Genomic DNA, 13,282 nt, shown 5'->3' on the forward strand with positions numbered 1-13,282 from the left:
GGGGGTCCAGGTGGATTCCTATGTTAATATAGCTTTCAGGGTGCAGTATGATTCTTTTAGGCTGGGAGGCGTGCCTGGATGTGTCTGTAAGGGGACCCAGCTAGCAATGAGGACGCGACCCTATTTCCGCGCGCCGGGACTGATTTAATCGGCCCGAATCCGGGTGCCGGGCTTGGACTGACCGGGTGCCGGGCTCGGACTGCCCAGAGTAAGCCAGAACTAAGCCGACACTGCCGGTGTTTTGCCAGAATCCCTCCAGAAGTGTCCTGATGCAAATTCATATTACTATTACCCATCCACCCCACTGATAGTTCTCAATTCAGTTTCATTACACTATAAAAAAATACAAACAGCTGTAAACTAACAACCTTACACAATGACCAAGTAGACATGTACTCATTGTTTTTTTTTTAACTATAAAAAACTGTAAAGATATTACATTTCATACAACAGTACAATGTAGGTAGGTAGTAGGGAACAGAGCCCTGAGCCAAACATCCACAGCAGCAGTGTCCCCTTATACGGTGTCTCCCCAATTATATGTGACATATGAATTGTCTATTTTTTAGGCTCTTCTATATGTTCCTTGTTAATTGATTCCCTATTCGCCAGTCTCTAATCCACTATCTGCTTGCACCTGTTGGGCCTGTTACGGACAGCATCTTCTTAATTTGTTTGTTGTTTGTACAGCACTGATGAAGGCATAACATTCTGAACACATATAATTGGAAAGAGATGTAACATGGTGACCACAAGTAACATGCTGACCACACCACTCGCGTGGCTTGCGCGTCAACGAACGTCTGCATAGCCAGCTACTAAAATAGAACTTAGTTCTATTTGTGATGCTTGACGAGCTGCAAGTCCCACTTCTCCCATCTCCTCATTGTTTTTTAGGAGCATATACCCACGTGGGTGATTGAAAGATGAACTGAGGTCCACAATCCAGACCAGTTGGTGGTGGTAATGCACCTTAAAGTTGGTTGCCAACCGCCATATAAAGTCCAAAGAAGAAGAAGAAGCCTGAAGGAGGAGAGATCACTAGAAACAAACTCAGCCTACCCTTTTATCTGTGGATTAATTGTCAGAGTAGGTAAAATAACAACCCAATGTTTATATCCCAGGACAAATTAGCTAGCAACAGCGAGCTAGCTAGCTAAATTTCCATAAATGTTTAATGCTTTTCGACCTGTCCCCAAATTAATATAGTTGGTTCAGAGTTTGTTTTGATATTTCAACACGCGTGTCCTGATCGCATCTGGTGTGGGTGGACAAAAGCAACATGCGGGCAGACACACGCGAGCGGTGTGGTCAGCATGTAAGGCCGAAACAAATGCTCTGTTACTTTTTTTATTAGCACCTTGCGCTTTCACTTTTTGTATTATTTTGAGCATGGATTAAATTAAGCCTCCTTTGGTTATTCCTTTTCATGGTTTTGAGTGCTAGTACTTTTTGAACTCTACAGATATTTTCTCTCTCACGCACCATCCGCTTTTCATTCTAGCCTGAGCGCAAACCCTCTGACTGGCTTTCTAAACATATTATGACAAATTATTTTTAATGCAGCGTGAAACTGAGCAGACCCAAATTATATCCTCTCGGTTTTGTGTTGAGAGTGAGTGATGAAAATGTAAATACTGTTGGCTGCTGTGACTAACTATGGGGGGCCACAGTGCTGACGGGCCGAATCAGAACATTCTCCCTCTGGTCAAAGACAAAGTCAGCAGTTCTGCCTCAAGTGAATAACACAGAAACTGCATGCTCACTAAAATATACATTAGACACCCAGTCCAAGGCTGCAATTGGTTGGCTATTTATAATGGGGGGAGCTGGGGAAAAGTTCCCTGTTACCTCCAGGAGTGAATATCTCTGACTTACACCTTCCAGCAAGCATCTAGCCTCACTTTAATGTGATTCGCTGTTACCCAATGATGAAATGCCATTCACTGTCAGTCTTACTGAGCTAAAAGTGGCAGCAGCCAAACCAATGTTAAATTAATCTCACATTTTCAACTAGGAAATCCCTCCACTTCCCCTATCCTTTATGTCCAGTCGTTGTCACACCTTTCTGATGAATGTGCCACTTCTACACTTCTGTCTACCACCCTCATCAATACTTGGCTGTCTCTGTTGTTTTCACAAGGCTCTGCTTGGCTAAGTGCCCCATTCCTCCTAACTCTCCATTGTAAATAGCGCATTGAGCCCCCCTTCAGTGGTGTGCTCCACTCTGCTATTACAACCTGTTTGAAGTGGTGTTCAGTTTAAAAGTGCAATAACAGTTAACACAAAAACAAAAAGGTAGTGAGGGCAACCACGGCGGTGTAATGCATCACCAAAAATAGTGACAACTTGATGTTATTTTTGATGTACCAATCCTGTCTATTCATCTGTAAGTAATACAAACAAACAAAAATAAAAATAAAATAAAAAACAAACAAACAAAAAATGTAAGAAAAAAAATATTAATAATATCAAAATACAAAAAAACGAAGTAATACAACAACCCCCTTTAAACCATGGCATTTGTTGGTTACGTTCATGGTTCTCCATATCAGTCCATTAATACTACTGTTACTACAGACAAACCTCTATGTCTGTCTGTATATTAGGATCAAGTTGCTTGTGCTATATACCCCAACTTTCTTCCTCTCAGGCTAGTCTTAACAGCCTGGGGTATAATAACTACAGCCCTTTTGTGTGAGACAGTCTTTGTCCCCCCATTTCATAGAGAGGGTATTGTCTGTTTAAAAGAGCACCATGAGACTCCCTTTCAATAACCCCCCCCATCCCCACCACCAAACATACACAAGCCCAAACACAAAGCGGGGAGATCAAAAGCTCTCTAGCACATACCACACTGATGGGGAGCAGATGCAGAGAGAGCTGCTCTGTGGAGGTGGGTCTTGCTTGAGTGTGTGTGCGTGTGTACAAAGTCAGATGTTTCTTGGTAATAGGCATGGAACAGAGACTCAATGGAACAAATTGCACAATGGTGACTAACTGTATGAGCCATGATGACGTATTGAAGACAAAGCTCCTATTTTCCTTCCTAGTTCCTCCATGCCCTCCCCCTGCAGCCTCCTCTACATCAGGAGTGGTCAAGTTCCCTGGACGTCTTAGACTGTGAGAGAGAGTGTGTACATGTGTTAAGAACTTGTGGGAATGGGATGTGATTGTAGAGTACTATTTCGGTGACAGCTACATAAACTTCACATGGAACTAATTTAAACTACTTCTCCTCTCATATATTTTTGTTATTTATTTCACCTTTATTTAACTAGGTAGGCTAGTTGAGAACAAGTTCTCATTTGCAACTGCGACCTGGCCAAGATAAAGCAAAGCAGTTCGACACATACAACACAGAGTTACACATGGAATAAACAAACATAGAGTCAATAATACAGTAGAAAAAGTCAATATACAGTATGTGCAAATGAGGTAGGAAAAGTGAGGTAAGGCAATAAATAGGCCATGGTGGCGAAGTAATTACAACATAGCAATTAAACATTGGAATGGTAGATGTGCAGAATATATATTCTGCACATCTACCATTCCAATATATATATATATATATATATGAATGTGCAAGTAGAGGTACTGGGGTGCAAAGGAGCAAAATAAATAAATACAGTATGAGGATGAGGTACTTGGATGGGCTATTTACAGATGGGCTATGTACAGGTGCAGTAATCTGTGAGCTGCTCTGACAGCTGGTGCTTAAAGCTAGTGAGGGAGATATGAGTCTCCAGCTTCAGTGTTTTTTGCAGTTCATTCCAGTCATTGGCAGCAGAGAACTGGAAGGAAAGGCAGCCAAAGGAAGAATTGGCTTTGGGGGTGACCAGTGAGATATACCTGCTGGAGCGCGTGCTACGGGTGGGTGCTGCTATGGTGACCAGTGAGCTGAGATAAGGCGGGGCTTTACCTAGCAGAGACTTGTAGATGACCTGGAGTCAGGGGGTTTGGCGACGAGTATGAAGTGAGGGCCAGCCAACGAAAGCGTACAGGTCGCAGTGGTGGGTAGCATGTGGGGCTTTGGTGACAAAACGGATGGCACTGTGATAGACTGACATTTTGTTGAGTAGAGTGTTGGAGGCTATTTTGTAAATGACATCGCCGAAGTCGAGGATCAGTAGGAGGGTCAGTTTTACAAGGGTATGTTTGGCAGCATTAGTGAAGGATGCTTTGTTGTGAAATAGGAAGCCGATTCTAGATTTAATTTTGGATTGGAGATACTTAATGTGAGTCTGAAAGGAGAGATTACAGTCTAACCAGACACCTAGGTATTTGTAGTTGTCCACATATTCAAAGTCAGAAACGTCCAGAGTAGTGATGCTGGACGGGCGGGCAGGTGTGGGCAGCGATCGGTTGAAGAGCATGCGTTTAGTTTTACTTGCATTTAAGACCAGTTGGAGGCCACGGAAGGAGAGCTGTATGGCATTGAAGCTCGTCTGGAGGTTAGTTAACATAGTGTCCAAAGAAGGGCCAGAGGTATACAGAATGGTGTCGTCTGCGTAGAGGTGGATCTGAGAATCACCAGCAGCAAGAGCGACATCATTGATGTATACAGAGAAGAGAGTCGGCCTGAGAATTGAACCCTGTGGCACCCCCATAGAGACTTCCAGAGGTCCGGACAACAGGCCCTCCGATTTGACACACTGAACTCTATCAGATAAGTAGTTGGTGAACCAGGGGTGAACCCCGATAAGGATACGGTGATTGACAGAGTCGAAAGCCTTGGCCAGATCGATAAATACGGCTGCACAGTGGGCATAAGGGCATATATGGGCATAAGACTTTCAAGAACAGACTAGTCATTATTTAAACTGAGTGAGATATACTTCACAGGACAATGCATGTGTGTGAGAAATCTAGAGACTGGATTCCTGGAGATCTGCATCATAGGAAAGTGAAGCAACTATGTTTATTAAGGTGTTTGACAGAGGCACTGATGTACGGTCCTGTATCATATCAGGGTAGAGGGGTATGCTGAGGTTATGGTGTGGTGCCTGTTTTGTCGCTAGCTAGGTCTCCATGATGGCTAAGGCCCTTAATCAGCTGACTGCAGCATGACAGTGGGAGAATTTTAGGAATGTGCTGATCCTGTCCTTCTTTCGCCCCTGACCCGTGCTGAACAAAAGTCCTGTTATTCTTCAGTCCTGAAGGACCACATGCAGGTGTACAGGTGACAAGCGCAGAGCAACGAGTGTACTACATTGACTCACACACATGTCAATTCCTCTATGATCATGCCATTTTAGAACTGGTGTTTCCTCTCCGTCTTAGCTAAGGTAAAGTCGGAAACAAACACTCAAGGCTAATTCTTAACTACAGTATATGGGAAAGGGATACCTAGTCATTCAACCGGAATGTGTCTTCAGCATTTAACACAACCCCTCTGAATCATCTGAATGTGGTCAGAAGTATGTGCCAGAGTTGCGATGTTCTCCCTCCCTAACATGTTGAACTCCACCGGGAATGGGAGGTAAAAGCAGGATATGTAATTCACTGATCCACTGCTTGTACAGCTGCCAGTGACAAACCTGATAGAATTTCCAGTTGTAAAGTTTCCAGATAACAGTAGGGGGCAGTTGTCCTTCTTGGCGATCCATTATGTCGTCACTAGTTACCACAGCCACAAAGTCATTATTCTAGCTAAACCCCACCTATTTATACCATTTCAGCCCACATGATGAATCAACATGTTGCACAATGTTTTGCAAGAATGCGGAATTAACCGGTTGAGTAACGTTTCCGGGTCACAAAGTTTCATAATTGAGGCATCATGCTAACACACCATAATCACACGAATACCCTCCTGTGTCCTAAAATTACTCACCACATGACAGAAACATGTTTGTCTTGAAAGGGGAGGCCAGCCTTACATTATTCTATTTATTAGTCATGCACTCCTTAGAATGTTGGGCATCAGCGTAAAAACTGAGCAGAGTTAATGGCCTTCCATTTGTTTAGTTAGGGTCTAAATTAAATTGAATGCCTCATTGTGGAGATACATGTTCATCTAGCCGAAAAGTTAACCCCTAGACTGCCTGATGGCTCTTCATAGGTCTGAAAGTATCCGATAGATGAAAGCAACGACAAAAGCTTCCCTCAACCCTCAGGTAGGCACTACATTTCAAGATGGTTTCTAGATGTGGTGAGGGGTTGATTTTGTAAGTGTAGGATGGACAAAATTGCAATGAACAAGGCCCCATCTTTGCTCTTAAAAAGCAGAGAAAAGGTCTGGGAGATTGGTGCCCCACAGTGGTATAGTAAAGAAAGTGCAGTCAACACAAGCAGAACTGAAGACAGGACACGAAGCAGATTTTTCAAGCATCCCTTTTACTAACGATCACCTGTTACAAAAAACCCCCCGAAATATTCAGTGTTAATGAAATTACCAACAATATAGCGAGCGTTGATTACAGATATGGGATTCCTCTAATAGTTACAGAAGGATTAAAAACCTCAGCTCAGTAGACCTGTCGTTCTGCTCCCACAGCGAGGCAGGGCCACAGCCTCCCTCCTACTGGCTCTGCACTTAGACTTCCTCTACGGATCTCCATGGTTACAGTTGCTTAGTGTCCCATCTGACATGCTGGGACCCTCCCCTATCCCCTTGCCCTCCCTCCCAATACCCAGCCAAAGTATGCATGTACAGTAGCTATGTATTCATGAATCAACACATGTACAGTACGTGTTTGAGTTGTCAGGACAGGAGTCAAAGAGATCAACAATTGTCGTGTACAGTCAGCAGGTCCTAACAGTTACTTTTTTAAACAATATATTTTTCCTTTAACTTAAAAAGGACAAACAACCCAAAGTTCATTTTGGAATCCACTTCATCGCCCTCTTGACAAAGAAAACTAACAGAGAAATACGATATATTCAAAGCGTTCCATTGAAAAAAAGGGGGTACTAAACAGGGGGGGGGGGGGGTGCCACACAGTCAATGTGTAGGATGCCTTTAGTTCTGGCTGTGCCGTTGGGATCATGAGGAATGTGGTGGGACTTTGCAGTAGTAAGGTCTGGTTTGGTGTTCGGCGTGTTTGTAGTTTGAGGGAGCCCCTCTGCTCTGGGGCCCAGCCAGGTCTCTCCCTGACCCTGCTGAGGAGGAGCAGGTGGGGGTCAGAGGTTATAGGTCAGCGCTGGGCATGGGGTCAGCAAGAGGCTGCCTACAGTACAGGTGAAAGGGAAAGCGAGGAGTGTAGCAGGAGAGGATGAGAGTGCATGATAGGAGAGGTAGAGGTGGAGAGGTTTTCTCTGTACAGAGGGTCCATCCTCCCCTCCCTATACTTCAGGCGAGTCTGATTCCTGCAAGAAAGCACAGTTCAATATCTCTTTAGAGTTACAACGAAGACTTACATGCCAGTTATACCCTCCATTTATTGTAAATTGACTCCTATATTTCAAAGCCTTCTTTTGATTGCTGTGTTATCCAATGTCCTACCGCCTCTTGTCCCTTGGTGAGTTGCCGGTTGACAGCCAGCAGCAGCTGCTGCAGTTCCCTAACAGTTTGGTTTAGGCCTGCCGTCTTCTTCTCCTTCCTGTCAATCTCCTCCTGAGGGACATAGTGACAGTTTAGTTACCCCCCCCTCTGGTCACTTTCAATATAACTACACCTACTGGTCAATAAAACTACCCCTAGGTAAAGACTGGTTACATTTAATATACAACTACAATACCACGGGGGGCCAGTACAAAAATGCATGAAATGAAATGTATGCATTCACTACTGTAAGTCGCTCTGGATAAGAGCGTCAGCTAAATGACTAAAATGTAAATGTAAAACTACAACTACTCATAGCTACCTGTGTTTTTAGCATGAATGTACACTACCTACATCATATGTGTGACTGACTTCAAAACAAATATTTAAAATAAAAAAAATCCACCCAGCCACAAAGTTCCCCTTTCCCTCCAGTAATTCTTACGTGTGATGAGAGGTTGCTGTTCTCTATCAGGTCACCCTGGCCAGTCTCTTTGCAGATCTCCTCCTGGATCATGTCCAGAGACTGCTGGGCCTGTGGTAGAGCAGGATGGGGGAAATTACAAGAAACATTTAAGCTTACATTTCAGGTAATATAAGTGTGTTCAACACATCCACGTATTCAACTGTTCAGAGTGTATTTAGCTCCTAGTGTTTCATTCTAGACTTGGGACTGGTAACAAACTATTTCTCTAAGAACAATGTACATCCAAACCTAAACTTAACATAGTCCAATCCTGAGGGGCTGTCTTACCTTATAGAGATTCCCAGCCACCTTCTGCCTCTCACGCTCCTCGGTCTCCAGTTTAGACCGAGTCTCAGTCAGCTGGGTCTTCAGCTGCAACCAAACACCAGAGAGACGAGACACTTAACACATGACAATGACCGTTCCACTCCTGATAAAATCTGATCTCAAACTGTTTGGAGGGGGGAATTTGCATATACACAAGGTGATATATTTGTATATTTCTACACCAATACTTTTTTCACTTAGCTTTTAGAGCAGTCGAGGTAGACATGTAGCTATATCTACTAAACTAATAATAATTAGCGAGACACTGACAAAGAGTTCTTTATTTTTTTGAATGCATTGTCAAATGAAAAACCATTAAATGTTCAGGTATCCTTGAAGGCATTCACAGACAGAAGGGTGGCAAGACAAGAGATAGACGTGAAAACAGAGACAGACGTTGAAAATGTTTCAACTGCGTTTCGAGGCAAATTACGGACAATATGATGTGTGTGCGTGCAGTTGAAGGCATAGAATGTATCCCCAAAGATGGCCGACATGGAGAAGCTCATTGGCCTGTACAGGAGTAGCAGAAAGCCACCGTAAGCCTTTAAGTGGTAGTGATGGGATAGTGCAGGGGTATTCAACTCTTACTCTATGAGGTCTGGAGCCTGCTGGTTTTCTGTTCTACCTGATAATTGCACCCACCTAAATCAGTCCCTGACAACAGGAGAACAAGGGGGGGGGATACAATAGCTCAGTCTATCGTTATATTCTTAGTGTAACTGCCTCCTAAAAAGCTAAGAAAACCCACCTTACACATGCATATAAAAACAGCTTAGCCTGTTGTATTTAAGCTTATATCACTACTGTATCCAGAGGTTGTAGAAAGATGGAATGATACCCAAAGGACATTGAGAACCTTTATTCTCCAGGCAGGTGATGACCCCAGAGATAACGTTGGGTGGTGGTGGTGAAGTAGGGAGGGACAGGTTACGGGAGCTCTACCTATATGGGTGAGCAAGGCTTACCAAATTCAACTCCTCATTCTGCCTGACTGCTTCTGTATAAGCGCCATCAAGTTAGCTCTGCAGTTCAGTCAACAGATCTTTAAACTGAAATGAAGTGTGAGATGTTTTTAACGAGCGGTTGTGGGACCCGGGGAAACAACGCTACACAGCTGAAGCAAGGGAACGGCTTGGGTGATCGGCTACAAGTGTCCTAGTAGTGAATTAGGGTGTGAGTGTCCTAGTAGAGAATTAGGGTGTGAGTGTAATAGCATCTAAAGCTGTTTAGGAGAGTTCGATTGTTCTAGATCTGACCAATGATCTACAACGACCTAGATAAAATACTCTCACTCTCTGGAGAAACTTGTGATGATATGAATGAATGCAGCTGGAATGTTTCTGTTCTGTGTGCCTGCAAAGGGACTCCATTGATTTAACAGGAAACAACTAGAAAAACATGAAGTGCTGTAAGTTACTGTGTGAAGTTCGCAAACCCTCTAAAACAGAGCATTCTACAATGAAAAATGTGTGTTGTGTGTATGAATGTAATGTCCAACTGTTGCATGTACTAACACAATGGTGGATACCACAAACAGTAAACAAAGAGACATGCTCCATAAACATATAGTAAGTACAGTAACACCCATAAACAATGCAGAGGGGAATGACTACATTTGCATTTTATCAGACACTCTTATCCAGAGTAATTAGGGTTAAGTGCCATGCTTAAGGGCACAGAGACTTTTCACCTAGTCATCTCGGGGATTCCAACCAACAACCTTTTGGTTACTGGTCCAACGCTCTTAACCACTAGGCTACCTGCCGCCCAATGACTATATAGATGGATAACCACTATGACATGACCGAGTATGACAGGAAGTTGAGTCAGCTCACCTCGCTGACCTCCGTCACATAGGTGGCGCTCTCGTACTCTGCTCTCTCCAGCTCAGACTCAAGGTACTGCTTGTCTCTTCTCAACTATGGACGAACAAAATACTGCATTTTTAGCTATATATGAAAATCAATTAAAGTGAATGAGTCAACTGATGTAAAGTGCCTAAATAATACAATTGCTGAGCGGTATGTAAAGTGTTAAACTGAAGGACTGACGTTGTCCAGCTCCCCGAGGTCGCTCATTCTGTCCACCTCCTGCTCCAGTGTTGCCACTTTCACACTCATCTAGGAAAGAAAGGGCAGGAGAGTGACTATAAGCACCACACCAGAGGATGCTGGTGGAAGGAGCTATAGGAGGTCATTGTAATGGCGGGAATGAAGGAACTGAGTCAAACGTGGTTTCCATGCATTTGATGCTGTCCCATTTATTCCATTCCAGCCTTACAATGAGCCCATCCTCCTATAGCTCTTCCCACCAGCCTCCACTGCACCCCACATACCAATGATATTGTTAAAAGTGCAATAAACACAACTTGAGGTTAATTGAATGTTCTTCAGTGTTCACCTCTTTCAGCTCTGTCTGTGACAGATTCAGCTTCACCTTCCAGCGAGACTCCTCCTGCTCCACACTGCTCTGGAGGCGCTGCAGGATACCCTCCTGTGGACAGTAGAGGGTATTACAGGTTAGTTTCATAGCCTCATGACACATTTTTTACGTAATCTACAGGACACTGAGAGAGCGTCGCCTCACCGTCTCAGCCAACACTTTCTTGTATGTCTCACAATCTTTCTGTAGAACCTTCTGGGTCTCTTCTGATTCCTTCAGCTTATCAGCCAATATCTGGTGAACAGAACAGCTCTGGTTTCACTTCTTTCCACCTCAGTTCTCAGACATTTTAAAACATACAAGTATTTTTTATAGGAAACCTTGGTGTCCTCTGAGCCCCCTGGAGCTGGAGGTCTGGGCTCTGCTGCTAGGGTCACCTCTGCTGCCGGGGCCTCTTTCACTGCAGTCTCAAACCTCTGCAGCCACTCCTGGTGGTTCTGAGAGATACACAACAATAGACCATGTGGAACAGATTAACTTAGAATTTAATATCACATCATGTGGTTCTCTGAAGCTCAGTTGGTAGAGCATGGCTCTTGCAACGCCAGTATAGTGGGTTCAATTCCCGGGACACCCATACGTAAAACGTATGCATGCATGACAGTCGCTTTGGGTAAAAGTGTTTGCTAAATGGCATATTATATACTGTATTATGTGAGACCTTACATGTTCAGTGGGAAGAGGCACGTTGGGTAGCAGTCTGTGCAAAACATCTCGACACTCTACCTGAGCTGTCTCCAGGGCTGTCTGGTGCTCCTGAAGAGGTAGAGAGGGAGAAGGAGGAAGAGAAAAGGGGACGTTCAACATGGACTACACTCAGGGCTCTCTCTCACACACACACACACGCACACACACAGCTGTGCAGGGAAACAGCCAACACCTCAAATCGCTACCTCTGCTCGCTTGGTTTCACCCCTCCCATCTCAGAGTGCATACAGGAGCATGGCCTGTGACAAACGCAACTCCCTCTCGACGACACTCCAGTGTAACAAACAGCGGCTCAATTATTTAGTGTGCTTCAAGCAAGTATTCATCCACCCCAGTGTTCAGCAGCCACACCACCACGAGACGAGTTCATTAAGTTTAGACCCTGCTCTGCTCTCCTCAGGTTCACAAAGTTCACATTGGTCTCCTTTCAAGGAGGAACATGTTACTCACTCTTGTTCACTCAGTTGCAGTAATGCCCCGGAGGAGCTAACATTTTTCCCATGGAGCACCACACGTTCTTCCATTATGAAGAACCACCAAACAAAACACACTACGTTGGTACCATTAATCACACTAGCTGCACAGGGCTCGAAACTCTCAGGAGGAGAGAGATGTCTTGTATAACCCATCTTACCCTCCGATGGAGTGAGTCCTGTAAGGGACCGCTGGCGCAGTCACCTCTACTCTCATTAACACCTTGTGTTGTAAGGGGAAAGGGATCTACGCTGTGACATATGCTTTGGATTGTGTATGAGCATGCATTTTCCTGAGCGCACACAACAGGTGTCCAGGAACTCCTACACTCAGCTTAAATGAAGGCCATTTTTACTGTACCAAGATGGCCGAGAGCAGCTGCTGGGAAAATCAGTTCACTATGTACCCGGTCTGCTTTATGGACATGAGGAGCGAGTCACTAGGGGTTAGAACTGTGGCAAAAATATACCGAGCCCCCACAACTGTTTATAGTAGGAGAGCAATCTGTTAGTCTATGGTTTATTAGTGGGTCCCTAAATACACACGGCTAAGCAAAGGGTCATGGCAGATCATATTCTCACTGATGAAGAAGACTAGAAAAACCCCTAGGAAACAGCTGGGTGGATATTAACAGCAGCTACAGCAGAAGACCATGTGCCAATATTACTGTCTGCTTTCTACACTAAACTAAAATATAAAAAGCAACACGTAAAATGTTGGTCCCATATTTCATGAGCTGAAATAAAAGATCAAGAACAAAATAGCGTATTTCTCGCATATCTGCACAAATCTCTGCAGTTGTCACACAATACGTTACAGATGCCAAAAGTTTTGAGGGAGCGTGCAATTGGCATGCTGACTGCAGGAATGTCCACCAGAGCTGTTGCCATGGAATTGAATGCTCATTTCTCTACCGTAGGCCGCCTCCAACGTCATTTGAGAGAATTTGACAGTACGTCCAACCGGCTTCACAATCGCAGACCACGTGTATGGCATCGTGTGGGCGAGCAGTTTGCTGATGTCAGTGTTGTGAACAGAGTGCCCCATGGTGGTGGTGGGGTTATGGGCAGGCATAAGCTACGGACAACAAACAGAATTGCACTGTATCAATGGCAATTTGAATGCACAGAGATGCCGTGACGAGTTCCCGAGGTCCATTGTCGTGCCATTCATCCGCCGCCATCACCTCATGTTTCTTCAGCATTACAATGCACGGCCGCATATCGCAAGGGTCTGTACACAATTCCTGGAAGCTGAAAATGTTCCAGTTCTTCCTTGGCCTGCATACTCACCAGACATGTCACCCATTGAGCAGGTTTGGGATGCTCTGGATCGACGTGTATGACAGTATGTTCCAGTTCCCGCCAATATCCAGC

General features: G+C 44.4%; 1 protein-coding gene across 3 annotated transcripts in view; it reads right to left on the reverse strand.

Annotated features, from left to right (window-relative positions):
• Window positions 1–6,318: 6,318 nt before the first annotated feature.
• LOC106611015 (kinectin) overlaps window positions 6,319–13,282 on the reverse strand; it is a 43,757-nt gene continuing 36,793 nt past the window's right edge. For all 3 annotated transcript variants that reach the window (XM_045723483.1, XM_045723482.1, XM_014210812.2), the window contains 10 exons: window positions 11,391–11,480; window positions 11,045–11,161; window positions 10,869–10,958; window positions 10,683–10,775; window positions 10,334–10,402; window positions 10,118–10,201; window positions 8,241–8,324; window positions 7,932–8,021; window positions 7,448–7,558; window positions 6,319–7,311 (listed from right to left, as the gene is read on the reverse strand). In XM_045723483.1, the coding sequence (XP_045579439.1) occupies window positions 7,288–7,311; window positions 7,448–7,558; window positions 7,932–8,021; window positions 8,241–8,324; window positions 10,118–10,201; window positions 10,334–10,402; window positions 10,683–10,775; window positions 10,869–10,958; window positions 11,045–11,161; window positions 11,391–11,480 (852 nt within the window). In that variant the 3' untranslated portion in view covers window positions 6,319–7,287. The remainder of the gene's footprint in view (window positions 7,312–7,447; window positions 7,559–7,931; window positions 8,022–8,240; window positions 8,325–10,117; window positions 10,202–10,333; window positions 10,403–10,682; window positions 10,776–10,868; window positions 10,959–11,044; window positions 11,162–11,390; window positions 11,481–13,282) is intronic.

Source organism: Salmo salar, chromosome ssa09, assembly GCF_905237065.1.
Source record: "Salmo salar chromosome ssa09, Ssal_v3.1, whole genome shotgun sequence".
NCBI classification, from domain to species: domain Eukaryota; kingdom Metazoa; phylum Chordata; class Actinopteri; order Salmoniformes; family Salmonidae; genus Salmo; species Salmo salar.